General features: G+C 44.4%; 1 protein-coding gene across 1 annotated transcript in view; it reads left to right on the forward strand.

The window, feature by feature from the left end:
• PGM2L1 (phosphoglucomutase 2 like 1) overlaps positions 1-19,171 on the forward strand; it is a 47,372-nt gene that overhangs the window by 16,725 nt on the left and 11,476 nt on the right. Inside the window, exons 2-9 of the mRNA XM_061629124.1 lie at positions 782-949; positions 8,391-8,497; positions 10,987-11,071; positions 12,301-12,384; positions 13,704-13,897; positions 14,835-15,024; positions 15,195-15,292; positions 18,385-18,565. Of these exons, the coding sequence (XP_061485108.1) occupies positions 782-949; positions 8,391-8,497; positions 10,987-11,071; positions 12,301-12,384; positions 13,704-13,897; positions 14,835-15,024; positions 15,195-15,292; positions 18,385-18,565 (1,107 nt within the window). The remainder of the gene's footprint in view (positions 1-781; positions 950-8,390; positions 8,498-10,986; positions 11,072-12,300; positions 12,385-13,703; positions 13,898-14,834; positions 15,025-15,194; positions 15,293-18,384; positions 18,566-19,171) is intronic.

The raw sequence follows: 19,171 nt of genomic DNA on the forward strand, positions 1-19,171 counted from the left end.
GCCGGGCATTTGGGCCATGAAGTAATTTGTTTTTTTGGGGGGCGGAGGGGTCCTACAGATACTATTGCTGCTGCTTATTGCATTTTGTTTGATTCTCTGGTTTTAATTGTGTTATATTAACATCTAGCTATTTTGTTACTGTGGCTGTTCTGTGCTCCAGACTGTCTAACTGGACAGTGTACCTGTTAGTGTTTCATGTTCTCTTGCTTGAAAATGTTTATTTGCACAATGTACAGAACTCCGTCCACCCAGTTTTATTTTGAAGGAAGTCTGTTCTGCCTGCTGTGATCTGTATGGGAGTGTGGGTGTTAGCCCCTTGACCTCTTACATCCTTGTGTACAGACTCTGCATCTTAATAAACCTCATGGCTGACTGCAAATTACGAATATCAGTTTGGCTTTGGGTGTTCGGACCACATTCACACACCTGCCCAGAGGAAGGCCGGGATATGGTTGTAATAATAAATAAATACGGAGCAGCAAGGGCTGATATGCACAAGTCTGTCTGACCGTGGCAGCAGAGATTTTGGTTTAGCCCATGCTGACATGTAGTCCCATCAGACTGTGTCAAGGCAGCAGGGTGTGTGAGCCTGGCTTTGCCTGGTTTTGGCATACCACTGCAGATGCTGGTGTTACAGTTGTGGCTGTTTTGGGCTGAAAGAGTTCCGAGACTTGGTTGTCAGATTTAACCCAAATGTGCATCATTTCACCTGGCATGAATGCTGTCCAGTTCTGAGTTCTGTGGTTGTAAAACATAACTGTAATCTGTGTACCACTTGCAGAATCCTAAGACAAAAGAGCAAATTGAAAACTTGTTACGAAATGGAAAGAACAAGGAGCTCCGAGACCGTCTATGCCGGAGACTTACCTTTGGAACTGCTGGGCTCCGCTCCGCCATGGGGGCTGGCTTTTGCTACATCAACGATCTTACTGTGATCCAGTCAACACAGGTGAGTTCCAAGCAATGCTGTGAAGGTAGGAAAGCTGTCCCTCTTGTTCTCCCAGCAACTTAGGTTATTTTACAAATACAAAAAAAAAAATAGTTTCTAGTACTAAGCCCTTCTATGGCACCTGGTGCATTGCAGTTGTCCCACAGAGTATGGATGCCATGGAATGAATTAGTCAAAGCAATGAAAAATGATCATTTGCTGCTTATTTAGTGCCATCTGCACACATGGTGCTTCATAGAACACAAGAGGACAGATGGCTGCCCTAGGGAACTTGCAATCTAAAACAACACACGGAAAGGCAGGTGGAACTGTTATGCAGTTGTTTCCGTTGCACATGCCTAGGCATAGCTGCAGGCCGAGTTACAGGAGGGCAGGGGAGCTCGCAGGTCTTCATGGGAGTGGTGGGTCTTGAGGAGGAATTTGAAGGAAGGAAGCGAGGTAGCATGATGCCGGTATTCTGGGAGGCAGTGCTGAGCATACGGGGGGGGCAGGAGAAAGGGCAGCGTCTTTTGGGGAGCTCTTTGGACAATGGAGGGTGGAAAAATGCTTCATCCAACTGAGTCTGCACCAGGAAACAGATTTGTCTGTCTGCTTAGAGCACATAGCTATAGCATATGCTTTGGAGAGACTGACTAGCTCCCAGCTTGACCTACCTCACTGGGGTATTGTGAGCTTGAAAAGGCTGGGCAGAGCCATTGAATGCCATTGTCAGCTGCCTCATGACATTTTAAAACACATTTTAGTACATTTAAAAAAATCTGTGATCTGCCAGAATAGGAAGAGCTTTTATTTATTTATTTATGTTATTTATGTTATTTATTTATTGTATTTGTATACCGCCCCCCCATAGCCGAAGCTCTCTGGGCGGTTTACAGTAACTAAAAACATTAAAAACAAATATAGAAATTTAAAACACATCTTTTAAACACAATTTAAAACACAATTTAAAAAAATTAAAACAATTTAAAAACACATGCTGAAATGCCTGGGAGAAGAGGAAAGCCTTGACCTGGCGCCGAAAAGATAACAGTGTTGGCGCCAGGCGTACCTTTTATAAAAGGTTTGCAAGTGGTTTGATGGAAGCACCAAGACAATGTATTTAGAGGGAACAAATAGTGCTATCGTTGGTGCCTCACTAAGCAACATGCCCCTTGTGTGGCGCCTCTTTCCTTGGGTTATGTTGGTGTGGCTGCAATGGCAGGAACTCCGTTAGAGAGCTGTTTCACCCCAAAGGCAGCCACCCTGTATATAAATTTGAGCCTCTCATATATACATAGTTAATGTAATATCCTTTGTTGGTGCAAGTGGCTAACAAGCTAAAAATCTGCAACTAGGAGCGATAACCAAGTTAACTGATGCATACAAAAATGAATACGTATGAGGAGTACCAAAGGGGGAACTTGTATGTGTAGGGTGTGGTGAAAGTGGTATAAATCTTCTGTTCTAAGGGGCTCGCATTCTTCACTGCAGACTTGGCTTTAAGGAACTGAGCATGTTAGTGGGTCTTGCTGGAGCGTTGAGGAAGCAAAGGCAGCTTTCCACTGCCTGGCCTCTATATTCTGTTTCCTTTGAAGCTGCTCATGCTCTGACAGCCTGAAGCCCACGTGCCGCCTTTGTGTTTTGGTCTGCCGAAGCATGAGGAACTTTGGATCGGCTGATAAGCAGTAATAAGCATTCTTGGCAGAAAACTCCAGTTCATACACCAGGGAGCCTCTGTGAACACTGTTTGTGCTTGCTTTGCAGGATATGTCCTGGGCTGATGGTTGTTGACTTTGGTAACTATTTTTGGTTGCTTAAATAAGCATTCTTTGACAATCGGGTTAATCCAGACTTGCTCCTGAACAATAAAGAGTTCTTTTGGCTGCTTGATTGTGTTCTACTAGCCCTTCATTCCAGATTTGCATTTGCATTGTGGGAAAGGCTGAGACTGGAAAATTGTTTGGGGGCTGTCAGCTGCATTGCTGGTTTTAAGCTGACCAGAAAAGAAATGTGTGTACAGGTTGGTCCAGCTTTGCCACCCCAAAGAGCTACAACAAGCAGACCAAGAGGCATGTCTGGAAAAACTGTCGCGCTAAGGCACACATTTTGGGTCATGGGCTAGATCGGCTTCCTTTGGCCACCTTGTATGCAGTGTTAGTGCTGCCCCCATGACCACTTGGCCTGTCCTGAGCATGTGGACATGTGCGCACACTCTTTCTCATATGTGTGCACAGAAATTTCCTTTGAACTTGCATATAGGCATGCGTGTCCCTCAGTACTAGTAAGGGGAAGAAAAAGAAGGAAGCCACTGTTCAAGCCAACTAGAGCAGTTCGGGAAGGCTGCTCTCTCTACAACACAAGCCCAGCTGTGGGATGCTCTACAGAAACTATATTTATGACGATAACTTAGCAATTGGATTTGGATCTCTTAGCTGTGACTCACTTGGGTTGTACTTACCATCTAAGATCTTAAATTTATTATTATTAATTAAATTGATATCCTGCCCTTCCTCCCAGCAGGAGCCCAGGGTGGCAAACAAAAACACTAAAAACACTCTAAAGCAACTTAAAAACAGACTTTAAAATATATTAAAACAAAACTTTTTCTAAAAACGCTTTAAAAACATCTTAAAAAGCTATTCGAACACAGATGCAGACTGAGATAAAGTCCCTGTTGAAAAGACTTGATGAAAGAGGATGGTCTTCAGTAGGTGCTGAAAAGATAACAGAGACGGTGCCTGCCTAATATTTAAGAGGAGGGAATTCCAAAGGGTCAGTGCCACAACACTAAAGGTCCGCTTCCTGTGTTGTGGGGAATGGACCTTCTGATAAGATGGCACCTGCAGGAGGCCCTCACCTGCAGAATGCACCGATCGACTGGGTATATAAGGGAGACCAATAGCAATGCTGGCTTTGGTTGATGGGAGTTGGAGTCCATCAACATCACATTAGTCATCCCTGCATTAGGGCAACAGGGCCTGCCCCAGCTGGAGACAGTGCATGAAGCTTCGTGTCCCTGTAAAATTCCAATCCTTAAGATACGAGAATTGTTCTCATGTTTATTTTGGAAGACTATGGATGTGTCTTTGCTCTTAGTCTAGGTATCAGATGATTTGGTCATATATAGATTGGGAAGATTATTTTCCCCAAGACAGATTGGTTAGTGGCCTTGGGTTGCATTTGCCCTCTTGTATCATATTTTGGCTGGCTGGCTAATATCGTCTGGAACGATTTGCTGTTCAAGCTCTTATTGTGGTGCAGCTGCTTGTTGCTTTTGGCGCACTTCAGTCTGGGTTGCATCTGCCAGGCTGGCGTGGGGATGGGGAGCTTGCAGCCTTCAGTCCCTGACACCTCTGGGTAGGAATATGGGAAGCTGCCTTGCACTGAATCAGACCAGTGGTCCGTCTAACTCAGTACTGACTACACTGACTGGCAGCGGCTGTCCAAGGTTCCAGGCAAGGTTCTCTCCCAGCCCCACCTGGAGATGCCAGGGATTGGACTTGGGACCATCTGCATGCAAGGCAGGCATTCTCCCCACTGAGGTATGGCCCTTCCACTAGCTCCCCATTCCTACGCTTTTGTGAAAAATAGAGGAAGCATGAAACAATCTCCACAGTTCTCCACCTGTGAATTTGCAACCCCCCAAGTCCTTTATGGTGTCCCAGCTAAATCCATGTAGCATTCAGCATCATGGTATGCTTTGCAGTGGTCGTACTGGGCATCAGATAAGCATGCCAACTAGCTGGTCAGTAGTCTCATGACTGAGATTTGTGCTGGCTGGAATACCAGGAGCTTAATTGGGATTCAGTTTTTGAGCCTGTGTCTATGTTGGTTTTCTGCTGAGTCAGGAGAAGAGGCGGCCTGTGGTACAAAATCTGAGCCCCAATCATGCTGGATTTGTGGGTGTCAAGAATGCTCAAAATTCTCACCAGGGGGTCAACTCCCAAGCCCAGGGCAATTGATCCTGGCCAGGCACAACCCATGCCTCCCTTACCAGGGCTGAGTTAGACCAACAGCAACCCTTCAAGACAGGTAGACTGCCACCAGCCCTTAAACCTGGTCACCCACTCTGGGCCAAGGGGAAACCCAAAGTGCCAGAAATAGATCTGCCAAGGATTCCAGAAGAGCCAAAGATGCAGTCCTTATGCAGGAGCCTTAAGGCAAAATACCCAACTATATTGTAGTCTGTGGCTAAGTGGCCAAGGTGCTGGATTCAGAGCCAATTTCCCCCTGAAATGAACACACACTGGTAAATAACAGGTAGCTTTATTAGAATAAAATGTAAGTGCAAAAAATGTAGCAGCAAAATAATTCCTTAAACCAAACACCCCTAGGGTGAGGAAAAATACAAAATGCAGAGAGTTCAAGTCGTAAGCAGAAATAACAAATCTGTTTAGCCTATTCTGTACTCACACATTATAGGAAGACAGGCAGTAGTCTGGATAGCAAATGGAAGATGGAACCCCAACATCAGGTAGCATCAAGGAACATCGAGGAACAAAAACTCAGAATCTGAATTGAATTCTTATGGGGAAAAGCCCAGCAATAGCCATGAATTAATTAGCCAATCAGGGGGCTTTCTGATGATGAAGTCTTCTGGAGCTTTCACACCTAATGGTTATGCGCGCCTCCAACCTTCCCAGGCCTGTGGCCTTGAGGTACCAGTCTCAGGCTAATAAGCAGGTGTTCTCACTCACTGCCTAATTAACAGTTCTGCTGTGAGAACTAACAGTCTCATGGCCTCCCACAGGCCCTAATTCAGGCAAGAGGTTCTTCCTTGGGAGTCTGTGAAGACTCTATGGCAGAGGTGTGGTTCGAATGCTCGTATCTCTTAATAAGCTGAAATATGCTTGAGCCATTTATTCCCCCCCCTGCACTTCATCCTCATACAGACCCTTGGATTTCTGTATGGTATTTTTACCTCTGCTTATGATATTATTTTAATGTTTTTATGTTGATTTATACTGCTGTACAGAGCTTAGAGAGAGAGCCAGTGTGGTGTAGTGGTTAAGGTGTTGGACCACGACCTGGGAGACCAGGTTCGAATCCCCACGCAGCCATGAAGCTCACTGGGTGACCTTGGGCCAGCCACTGCCTCTCAGCCTCATGAAAACCCTGTTCATAGGGTCGCCATAAGTCGGAATTGACTTGAAGGCAGTACATTTACATCTATAGAGCTTAGAAGAGTTTAAATGGTTTAGAAATATTTTTAAATAAAGAAAATATTATTATTGATTTTTATACTGCTTAGATGCCAAAATGGCTTCTAAGCAGTTTACCATATAAAATCAATTATAAAATACATAATTAAAATACCAACTTACAATTAAAACATTAAAACTTCCTTAATTAAAAACATTCAATAAAAACAAGGCAACAGTTAAAAACAAACCCTAACACTGGAAATTAAAGTGCAGGGGAATGCTTGCCTAAACAGGCGTCTCTTCAGAAGCCCGCAGAATGCCAGGAAGATGGAGCCTCTTGTATTTCAACAGGGAAGGCATTCCACAATGCTGGTGCCACCAGTGAAAAAGCCTCCCTCTGTGCTAACCATCAGGCTGTGGCAAAACTAACCAGGCTCCATTTGTTGAATGTAAACCCCTGGCCAGGCAAGGGAGTGGAACTGTTTTTTGAGATTACCCCTTCCATTCTCAGTGTGCCAGGAATAAGCCAGGAAGTCTTTGGTTAACCATAGTTTTCTGTCAACATCTAAACAGGGCAACTGTGGTTAAGAAGTTCATAACAAGCCAGGATCTTAAACCATAGGTTGAAGTTGGTTTACTATCTGGGCGTGTTCCAAACCTAGTCACCGTAGTTTCCCAGTTTGGATGCAGTGGGAAACTGTGATTTACTAAAGGCTTCTGGGGTTAACTGTGATGTGCCAAGAGAGTAAGGGGTTGTGTGTATAGGCATATATATCAGCTAATTAAGCCAAGATATTACAGAAATACCTCAGTTAGCAAAGTACATGAGTTTCTGGCTATTCCTTCTTTAACAGAAACTTTGGTACCAGAGGTAGAAATCACATGGAAAGAACAGGGAGAGATTCCTCCACCACAAAAAAGAGGAGCAGTCCAACATATTTCAGCAAACTTTTTATTCGAAGCTAACAAGACGCATGTCTGAAATGAAACAACCAGGTCAGGTCAGCCGTGCATGCAGACCACTTGAAGGCTTCTTCCAAAATGCATCCAGGGATGCCTGCCTGGCCTTTATTCTTTACTCATGTAGCATTTTGCTCCAACAGTCTCAAGCTCTGAGCACAGTTCTCCTCTCCATACACTCGAGCAGGCAGGCAAGGGGCAGCCTCCACCAACCACCCTGTGCTTGAGGTCTCTCTCTCTCTGCCATCCTCCCCTACACTCGAGTAGATGCGTCTGCAGTATCCAGGGCACCCAAAGCACTGTTTACTGTGGAGGTATCTGCGCCACCACTGAGCGCCATTCCAGCCACATGTGAGAGAGACCTGCCATATTCTGACTATGTCAGAGTGTGCCCTCCCGTTCCCCCTCATCCAAAAAAGACTTGTTAAAAGGAGCTTCTTTCCTGGAGGGTTTCTTAACTGAGGCATTACTGTATTGTTTGAATTGGGGCAGTGTTTTCTTCAACTATGTTTCAAAGAGACTGTGACTGTATGGAGAAGTAATGGCCTTTAATTTGTAGCAGTCGTAGTAGTAGTAATGGTTTGCATTGCTGTTTGAGTAAATATCTTTCATTTTGAAGGTTGGCTTAATATGTAGAGATTATTTTCATTGGATTATGTTGCAGACAGTTGATAAAGGAGAATTAAGATCATGTTTTATCAGTGCTCGATTGGAGAGTATGGTTTGTTATTTATTACCTTGCTGCCTACCTCTCCTCCTAGTTGCTCAAGCTGGCATACGAGCACGGTTCTCTCCCTCCCAATTTCCTCACAACAACCCTGTGAGGTAGATTAGGCTGAGATACAGCGTCTGGGCCAAAGTCACCCAGTGAGCTTCATGGCTGAGGAGGGATTTGAACCCCAGTCTCACAGGTCCCAGTCCGATACTCTAACTGCTATCCCATAGTGGCTATCAACACTGGTTGCCCGAGGCTTAGATGTTCAACCTACCCCTGCCCGCCCTTTGACTAGGAGGCTTTGGATAATTAACCTTGCCTAACTTTTGTTGCAGGACTGACATGAGGTGTAGTTGTTATTGTTATGTGCCTTCAAGTCGATTACGACTTATGGCGACCCTATTAATCAGCGACAAAACATTGTACTGTAGCTTCTCTTGGTACTCTTTAATAAAGAAGGCAACAAATTTATATTAATAATATAAATTTTCCACCTGTGACTAGATTGTATTCTTGGGACAGAGAATTCTTTATTATAGAACGCCATTACCTGCTGTCTGCGCATGGAATAGGGAAGATCTAAAAACCTAAGTAAATAACAGGCTTTATGCATGCAACTTCTTTTTTTTTTACTTTGCTGCAGGGGATGTACAAATACCTTGAGAAATGCTTTCCAGACTTCAAGCAACGAGGTTTTGTTGTTGGATATGACACACGAGGCCAGGTAACCAGCAGTTGCAGCAGCTTAAGGTATGGGCTTTGTTCAGATACGAAAGAGTAGAAATTATGTTGGCTTGGAACAATTCAGTTCCCCTTGCATTGAGCAGAAATCGACATCTTAGAAGTTTAAGGATGAGATGAAATCAGGAAGATAGATCCTTTCTGCATGTGCACGTCTGATTCTGAAAGTGACTTGAAGGCTTAGCCTCCGTTCTGCCTGCCACATTACAGATCTCACTGCAGTCTTAAGGGGCAGTTTGTCTGATCAAGGCAGACACCCAGTATCTCAAGCCACGGATTTGATATCACGACATTACACCTGCTGCACATGCCTAGATATTTTCATTAAATGCATAACTTGTCCCAGATCCTAGAGACACAGTCTGCGATCCACCAGATGCACCTCAGGCCTCCCAGGTGCTTTTAAAAATCCCTCCCCCCAAAGCCATTTAGTTATTTAGTACGAGGCCAGTTGTGTGCATATTGCTATATTTTCTTTGAGTTCTAGCAGTGTAGAATTCCAGAGCAAATTTGTCCCATGTACAACACCTTAAAGCCATTACATTTTGCCCTCTGAAGGGGAGTGAGCAGCAGAAGAATTAAGGTGCAGACAGGCATACTTTAAGGAACATAGTGAGCGTCCTCACTTTGCAACTGAAATGACAGATATATCTACTAGGGAGCTGAACGCTGGCTCAGCTCTTGGTGTCAGACATAACATCCAGCCCTGCTGGATCAGACCGAAGGCCTTGCTAGTCCAGCATCCTGTGTCCTACATCGCCCAATAAGAATTTCACAGGCAGGGCACGAGCACAATAGCCCTCCTGCTGTTGATTCCCTATTATTATTATTACTATTACTATTACTATTACTATTACTATTATTAATTGCATTTATATACTGCCCCATAGCCGAAGCTCTCTGGGTGGTTTACAACAATTAAAACATTAAAAACAAATATACAAATTTAAAAAACACATTTTTAAAAAGCCATTTAAAAACACATGCTAAAATGCCTGGGAGAAGAGGAAAGTCTTGACCTGAGGCCAAAAAGATAACTGTGTTGGCGTCAGGTGCACCTCATCAGGAAGATCATTCCATAATTTGGGGGCCACCACTGAGAAGACCCTCTCCCTTGTTGCCAGCAAAGTAACATTTCCAAGCTCTGGTTCGAACCGTCTGGTCCCTGTTACCAATCTGGCTGCTGCATTTTGCACAAGCTGCAGTTTCTGAACCGTCTTCAAAGGCAGCCCCGCATAGAACACATTGCAGTAATCTAACTGGGAGGTTACCAGAGCATGGACAACTGAAGCCAGGTTATCCCTGTCCAGATAGGGGTGTAGCTGGGCCACCAACTGGAGTTGGTAGAAGGCATTCCGTGCCACCGAGGCTACCTGAGCCTCAAATGACAGAGATGGTTCTAGGAGAACCCCTGAGCTACGAACCTGCTCCTTCAGGGGGAGTGCAACCCCATCCAGGACAGGTTGGACATCCACCATCTGGGCAGAAGAACCACCCACTAGCAGCATCTCAGTCTTGTCTGGATTGAGCCTCAGTTTATTAGCCCTCATCCAGTCCAGTGTTGCAGCCAGGCACCGGTTCAGCACACTGACAGCCTCACCTGAAGAGGATGAAAAGGAGAAACAGAGCTGCGTGTCATCAGCATACTGATGGCAACGCACTCCAAAGCTCCGGATGACCGCACCCAACAGTTTCATGTAGATGTTGAACAGCATGGGGGACAGAACTGACCCCTGGGAAACCCCATACTGGAGAGTCCAGGGTGCCGAGCAATGTTCCCCAAGCACCACCTTCTGGAGGTGGCCCGCCAAGTAGGAGCGGAACCACCACCATGCAGTCCCCATTGACCTATTCAGAGGCATGCTGCTCTGGTCCTGGAGACAGCATATAGTAATCATGTCCAGCAGCTATTGATAACTTTTTCTTCCACGAATTTGTCTAATCCCTTCTGTAAGCTGTCCCATCTTTAACTATGCACTGTGTGAAGTAGTGCTTCATTTTGTCTGTCCTGAATTGACTCCTGAGTCCTGCCATTCAGCTACATTGGATGACCTCAAATTGTAGTATTAAATGAAAGGGAGAAAATCCACTTTCTCTACACAAGGCCTAATTTTACATCTTTCTATCATGTCTCACCTTTTTTTTAACAAAAAGCCCCAAAGGTTTAACTCTTTCTTTGTGTGAGAGTAGCACCAGCTCCTTAATTGTTTTGATTGCCCTTTTATGCAGCTTCCCCAACTCTACAGTATCATTTCTGAGATGTGTTAACCAGAACTGTGCGTCATATTCCAATGGTGGCAACACTAGTTTTATTGTTGATCCCTTTCTGAATGATTCTTAACATGGAATTAACCTTTTTCACAACTACCTGGGTCTTATGCCATTACCCACTTATGAGTTCATTGTCTGTCTTCATCCTGAGAATTCCCCTTGGTTTAGGATTTGTGGGATAGTGGTATGGGAAGTCGAGTGAAATGATCGTTCTTTGTATTCCATAGACTTGCAAAGCTCACAGCAGCAGTCCTGCTTGCTAAGGGTGTTCCTGTCTACCTGTTTTCCAGATACGTTCCCACTCCTTTTGTGGTAAGTCTGTCTTTCCATTATTATTGAGCTTATGTTCAGCAGGTTCTAAACTGGATTCACATCTCTACTGCAAAAGTTTATTGAATTTAGTGGCATTGTAAAGGTTGCAGTCCCTGGATAAGAAATATAAGGTTGGATTGGATCACAGTGAGGTTGTTTATTGTAAGGGGCAGCGTTTACATACATTCAGGGAGCAGTGGTGTGTTTGATACTTGAAGAAGAAATTAGAAATCTGAGTAAATGTCAGTCTTTTGTCTGCTTGATTAAATATGCAGAGAACATAGGGTGGGTCCCATGCTGCTGTAGGAATAGGTCACTTGTACCCCTATTCCAGAAACATTTTAAATCTGGAATGGCATCAACATTTGCAAGTCAGATATCTTTTCGTGGCTGAACATGTGTCAGCTGAAGTGTTGGTTCACTCTACGAGCAACAACTTTTATTTATACCAGAAATCGCACAAATAACATTGCAGAAGGTCTACCCACTGGCCATGTCTGGACTTCTGGCATGTTCTTCTGAAATGTATGGAATTCCCATTATTACTGTTTGTAGCACTTGATTTCCAAAGTCACAAAGGCTCAAAATCCTGAGCTGTGATCTAGAGCTTGCTGAGTGGCTAACTCAGTGTGCACAGTGGACTTGTGGATGGAAGCCCCTCATGCCACATGGCAAGCTGCTTATAAAGTTTTTGTAGTGTAGTATGTGGAGGGGCCTGAGGTTGGAAACAAAGGTGAGACCAAAAGCCTTCCCTTTCTTGTTCCTGGGGCTTTCTGGACTCCTTGGATGTATTACAGAGACAGCTGAGCGCACTTTAAGGCCATTTGAAAGCCTTGGGACACCTGCACAGGCAACTTCCTTCTGAACCACACGCATGAATGGCCACAATGGGCTCAGTTACGCATGTTGATTTTGCTACATCTTTGATCTGTTACTAAGCTTATGAACAGCTGCTTTTGATGTCTGAGCACTGATAGCACCTGTTGCTTGTGTAGACGATATGATTCCGGGAATATCCAGAAACTCTTCTTTTACTTAATAACAATACTACGTCAAAGACACTAGTTAACTCATAGTTTTACAAAAGGTCCTACTGAACAGCGGTTGGCATTCAAGGGTCCAAATGCTCTCCTTGCAGCAGTTGTACACTGCTTGGCATACCTGTAGTGTCTGCCTGGGCTGTGTCCGAAATCCTGGCATGCTGGAGTGACTGTGATTTTGTCTTGCAGCCCTACGCAGTTCAGCAGCTCGGAGCTGTCGCTGGTGTGATGATCACTGCTTCCCATAACCGCAAGGAAGACAACGGTTACAAGGTGTGTTGGGAAACGCTTCAGATGCCTACTAGCTTTTAACAATCCTAATTTGTTTAAATTGAGACTCTGAGAATGCTGCAGTCATTTGGGAAAGGGCCATAGCAGTGGCAGAGCACCTGCTTTGCATGCAGAAGGTCCCATCTCCAGGTAGGGCTGGAAAAGTATCCTGTGTGAAACCCTGGAGAGCTCCTGCCAGTCACATGGTTCAATGATCTGACTTGATATAAGGCAGCTTCCTCTGTTCCGTGGTTGCAGACTGTAATATTCAGAACCCCACATGCAGTGGAGTAATTGTTTTTATAAACAAAATGCACGTGGCTTCTGTTTGATTAGGTGTTGATTCTGATCAAAATTTCTGATTGTTGCCCTCCACTGGTTTATGCAGTCAATAAATTGACTTGATTTCTGAGTTTATAAGTAAGGCATATGTGTTAAAACTCAGTTGCTGGGAATCACAGGTGGAGAGGCTGCTGCTTTTGCACTCGAGTGCTGCTTGCGGGCTTCCTATAAGCATCTGGTTGGCCACTATGAGAACAGGATGCTAGACTATTCATTTATTTACATTTATACCCTGCCTTTCTCTCACCATGGAACCCAAGGCGGCATACATGTGGTTCCCAAGCGGTCTCCCATCCAGGCACTGACCAGACCCAGCCCTGCTTAGCCTCAGCAGGGTGGTGTCCTCATGTGCCTTCAGACCATAGCCTGGGACCGAGACTAGAGGGGCCTTTGGCCTGATAAGCAGCAAAGGTCTTTGCTTATGTTCTTATGTTGGGTGAATATTCCCTTCAAGGGAGACTGAAGGGATGTAGTAACCCTTTGGTGGAAAAGCTCCCCGCACCTTCAACCTATTGAAAGCTGATGTAGTAGGGATGCTTCTTATTCCATGTCATCAGGTATTGATGTGAACCTCTACATGATTAGCACAAAGCAACAAGAAATCCTCTCTTTCCAAATAGCTCCAGGCTTTTACAGATACAGATTCCTTTTTCCTTCCGCTTTGTGATATAATAAATTTGAATTTGTAAAAGTAGATGATAAAACACTAACCACAGCCCTTTATTATTCAGATGCAGCCTGTGAAATATTGAGTTATTTGTCCTTCAGTTTCTCTTTCCATACCAGCACTTTGTTCTGTAGTGCTAAATTAGCTTTTATGATTTATGATGCTTTTAATTTTAATTTTTTAAAACATACATAAACCGACAGCTTGCATTTGTGTCACAGTTGCTGAATGTTTGATATTTTAGGGGTGCTCAGACCCTGGCCAGAGATCTTGCAGGGAATGAATACTTAACTTTTCTGAACTCTCACTTTAGGTATACTGGGAAAACGGTGCACAGATCACATCTCCTCATGATAAAGAAATCTTGAAGTGCATAGAAGAATGTGTTGAGCCATGGAATGACTCTTGGAATGAGAATCTGGTAGATAGCAGCCCTCTTACACAAGATCCCCTGCAGAAAATCTGTGCAAGCTACATGGAGGATCTGAAAAAGATCTGTTACCACAGGTAAGAAACCAAAGCCAAGCAGACACATGCAGCTGCTATAAGCATCACTTCCATATGTTGGAGACCTTCAGAGGTGGAGGTTCAGAACTGGAAGTGGGAAGGATGCAAATGTACAGTTCGATGGGCGTAGATTTGTGAACAGGGAGGAGCAGAAGAGAGGGACTGTGCATTTTTTAAATTTTTGTTTTAAATGTTTATTAACTGCCTTTCCGGACAAAGTTCAGAATTAGTTGATACTTCAGAATTTACCACTGAAATATGGTTCTCAAACAAAATGTTTCATTAATGTATTAAAGGTGTTCAGCACAGAAGCAAACTCTTGGGACTTCCCAGAAGTTGGATACAGAGTGTTTTCATACATTCACTGCTGATTTGGTGAAGCTGCCTTAGTGCATGATTGGACAGCTCTGCGTCTCTTTTCTAAACTGAATGTTTTTAGAAGTGCCCTCCCTGTATTCAGTGCAATTGTACCTATTCCTCTTCAGGGTCAAACAAATTTGCAAGTTTGAAATGGTAGCTGGCTGGCCCTGTGATGTCACTAAGATACCATTGCCCTACCAACTCCGGAATAGTTTTGCACCTTACAGTTTTCTTTAAAAAAACACTAATGCAGCAATTGAATAGATGGATATTCATGTAGTACTTTGAAATATAAAAGAAGGCAGTCAGCCCACCTGAATCATAGGGGAGAGGCAAAAGTGCTGACTGAGCACAAAAGTGCTGACTGAGCACTGAAAACATTGGATTTGTTAGTATTCATATCTATCATTTTTAGCTGCAAAGCCAGGCTCATTCTGCAGAAGTTGGGACATGCTGTGAGCTGTGTTTACATTATGTCTGTTTTGGTATCGGCATGTCTCCATATCAGATGATGTCACACCACACAACTTTTTGGGAATAACTGGTCTCTTACTAATCCATTCTGTTTTCCTTCTAGGGAGCTGAACACAAAGACCAACTTGAAATTTGTTCATACTTCTTTTCATGGGGTTGGGCATGACTATACGCAGTTGGCTTTTCAAGCATTTGGCTTCCAGCCTCCCATTCCAGTTCCTGAGCAAAAAGACCCAGATCCAGATTTCTCCACTGTAAAATGTCCGAACCCTGAAGAAGGAGAATCTGTTCTGGTAAGTATGGAGTGCATTTCATCAAGAGTTCCATGTGTAAATAGGGTGCTTGTTTCGCACAAGTTGTGGAAGTATAGTAATGTGAGCAATCAGTTACTCACATTAGTGAGTGTGGAAAAAACCAGCTGGCTATTTTGAACTGAGTAAAAAGAATAACTGGTCTCTTCCAGGAGTTGTCTTTGCGGCTTGCAGAGAAGGAAGGTGCCCGAGTAGTCGTGGCTACTGATCCTGATGCAGACAGATTAGCTGTGGCAGAACTGCAGACAAAGTAAGTGGGACATCTTTGCTGGATAATCTGGGGAGGGCGAAAGACAGAACCTCCCCCCTACTCATCCTTGTGGGTTATCCCTGAGGTGTAGTCGTTTCTCCCTAATAACGCTCAAATACCTAAGTTGTTTCAAACATTCCACCAGGGACGGAAAGGGGGCGTTTCTGTGGTCTCATACTAAAAACCCATTTAGCTAAAGCTTCTTGTGTTTCATGTATTTCAGAAGTAGAGTTAAAGGGTTGGGAGGGACTGGCAAATCCTCAAATCCCTCCTTATGACAAAGAGTATTTATGCATCTGCCTTTCTTCAGGCCACAGCAGGGCAGAAACAAACACATACAATGCCAAGATACTTGCACAGCAGTTGGTTCTCTTCCTCTTCTGCCACCCTTTGGCTCTGCACCGTACGCAGCAAAGATGCTCCCTGGTTTGGGGGCAGTGAGTGTTTAATGAGGCTCCCAGAGACACCAGTGTACCTGTACGTGTCAAGGATTGCATAGGAGTGTGGAGCTGCTCCTCTTCTCCCCTGTCAGCTGTGAGATCCCTCTGCCCCAGCCCATGTGACTCCCACTTTGCTGCCAGCTTGCTTTCCCCACGATCATAAGAACATAAGAAGAGCCTGCTGGATCAGGCCAGTGGCCCATCTAGTCCAGCATCCTGTTCTCACAGTGGCCTACCAGGTGCCTGGGGGAAGCCCGCAAGCAGGACCCGAGTGCAAGAACACTCTCCCCTCCTGAGGCTTCCGGCAACTGGTTTTCAGAACCATGCTGCCTCTGACTAGGGTGGCAGAGCACAGCCATCACGGCTAGTAGCCGTTGATAGCCCTGTCCTCCATGAATTTGTCTAATCTTCTTTTAAAGCCATCCAAGCTGGTGGCCATTACTGCATCTTGTGGGAGCAAATTCCATAGTTTAACTATGCGCTGAGTAAAGAAGTACTTCCTTTTGTCTGTCCTGAATCTTCCAACATTCAGCTTCTTTGAATGTCCACGAGTTCTAGTATTATGAGAGAGGGAGAAGAACTTTTCTCTATCCACTTTCTCAATGCCATGCATAATTTTATACACTTCTATCATGTCTCCTCTGACCCGCCTTTTCTCTAAACTAAAAAGCCCCAAATGCTGCAACCTTTCCTCGTAAGGGAGTCGCTCCATCCCCTTGATCATTCTGGTTGCCCTCTTCTGAACCTTTTCCAACTCTATAATATCCTTTTTGAGATGAGGTGACCAGAACTGTACACAGTATTCCAAATGCGGCCGCACCATAGATTTATACCACGGCATTATATCGGCTGTTTTATTTTCAATACCTTTCCTAATTATGGCTAGCATGGAATTTGCCTTTTTCACAGCTGCCGCACACTGGGTCGACATTTTCATTGTGCTGTCCACTACAACCCCGAGGTCTCTCTCCTGGTCGGTCACCGCCAGTTCAGACCCCATGAGCGTATATGTGAAATTCAGATTTTTTGCTCCAATATGCGTAATTTTACACTTGTTTATATTGAATTGCATTTGCCATTTTTCCGCCCATTCACTCAGTTTGGAGAGATCTTTTTGGAGCTCTTCGCAATCCCTTTTTGTTTTAACAACCCTGAACAATTTAGTGTCATCAGCAAACTTGGCCACTTCACTGCTCACTCCTAATTCTAGGTCATTAATGAACAAGTTGAAAAGTACAGGTCCCAATACCGATCCTTGAGGGACTCCACATTCTACAGCCCTCCATTGGGATAACTGTCCGTTTATTCCTACTCTCTGCTTTCTGCTTCTTAACCAATTCCTTATCCACAAGAGGACCTCTCCTCTTATTCCATGACTGCTAAGCTTCCTCAGAAGTCTTTGGTGAGGTACCTTGTCAAACGCTTTTTGAAAGTCTAAGTACACTATGTCCACTGGATCACCTCTATCTATATGCTTGTTGACACTCTCAAAGAATTCTAATAGGTTACTGAGACAGGACTTTCCCTTGCAGAAACCATGCTGGCTCTGCTTCAGCAAGGCTTGTTTTTCTATGTGCTTAGTTAATCTAGCTTTAATAATACTTTCTACCAGTTTTCCAGGGACAGAAGTTAAGCTAACTGGCCTGTAATTTCCGGGATCCCCTCTGGATCCCTTTTTGAATATTGACGTTACATTTGCCACTTTCCAGATCCTCCCCTCTTCTTTTCTTCCCTTCCCACTCCATTTCCTTTCTGTCTTAACCTTCCAGCTGGAAAGCTTTTTTGCCACAGCTTATTCGTCTGAGTTCTCCCGAGTGCCCCCCGCCTCTCCTTCAGCCACCAGTGATGAGGGGCCTTCCACACAAGCACAGTGCTCTTTATACATGCAGGGTTTTCCACAGTGTCCAGTTCCACCCTGGGTTCCTACTGGGAGAAAGGACGGGATATTAATAAATAAATGTTATCGCCATCAAAATGCCAGCCCATATTCCTCCCCTGCTCCATTTAATCCAGGTTTACTTTTCTAATGGAAAATCTAGTAAAAAGTACCTATTGCCAATGTTCACTAGAAAAGAAAATAATGCTGGGAAAAACAGAAGGGAGTAGAAAAAGAGGATGGCCAAATGAGAGATGGGCTGATTCCATAAAGGAAGCCACAGACCTGAACTTACAAGGTCTGAACAGGGTGGTCTATGACAGATGCTCTTGGAGGTCGCTGATTCATAAGTCGTAGTTGACTTGGAGGCACATAACAACAATTGCCAATGACCCATTTGTGGTACCTGAACAATTGGTTTGCAATAATTAAGCCTCAGCCTGGGAGCATCCTGAGTGCCTTTCAGACTTCTGGATGGGACAGGCTGGTTCCTATGTGAATTGATACAGGGGAGGAGCTTCTGTTGCCTGGGAAACTGTGCTACCTGGGCCATTCTGAAAACAATGGGGGTTGTATTGGCACCACAGGCGGCCACTTAAAGAGTGCTATTGGTGATCTAAATGGCCAATGGACAAGTCTGGTCTTCTGCAGAGAAGAAGGTTTTTAACTAATGGTTGTTTTCATTGCTGCTGAAGAGATTGTATTGAGTTCCTTTGTATTTTGCGTTCCCATGGGTGTCTCTTTAGATGTCTGATGCTGTCTTCCTCTTTCTGCAGTGGCCGCTGGAAAGTCTTCACTGGCAATGAACTGGCAGCATTGTTTGGATGGTGGATGTTTACTTGTTGGAAGGAGAATCGTCCAAAAGATGCCAATGTCAAGAATGTTTACATGCTGGCAACTACTGTCTCCTCTAAGATTCTGAAGGCCATTGCGCACAAAGAAGGATTTCACTTTGAAGTAAGGGGTGTATCGGGGTGTTTTTCTCGTAATCTCAGCTATGTTTGCACACACAATATCAGAACCATTGTTCTTGGGATGCACACTGCACTGGGGGTAGCTGCTGTGTCTCTGGATGCATTCCAGCTGCATTTTTGCTACCTGTGGTTAAGTAATGATTTTATTCTTGGCCAACCTGGTGCCCTTCAGATTGTTTTGGACGAGGGCCATACTGGCAAGGGCTGAGGGGAGCTGTAGTTCAAAACATCTGGAGGTCCCCAGATTGGGAAAAGCTGAACTATTGGATAGGCTCATAGCTGGTTTTAAAGGGAAGTCTCTTACAGTTCAGGGCCTCGGTTTGGCTTTGTAAATTCCAGTCTTCTTTATTTGGGTTGCATTTGACCACTGTGGAATATGAAATATTAAGACTTTTCATTATGAACTAAAGTAGTGAACTGAAGTTGCTCTTGGAAGGGAGTTCCAGGCAGAAGAGGAAATATTTGAGAGTTTGGGGCATTGTTTGGAGGTTTTTTCAAAGGGCATGCTAGATGTTAGAAGGAATAGAGCAGCGAATAGTCCCTTCCCTATTGAACTCCTTTCCTTTGACATATTTGATTGTCCAGGCCA

The sequence above is a fragment of the Rhineura floridana genome, chromosome 5, assembly GCF_030035675.1.
Source record: "Rhineura floridana isolate rRhiFlo1 chromosome 5, rRhiFlo1.hap2, whole genome shotgun sequence".
In the NCBI taxonomy this organism is placed as follows: Eukaryota; Metazoa; Chordata; class Lepidosauria; order Squamata; family Rhineuridae; genus Rhineura; species Rhineura floridana.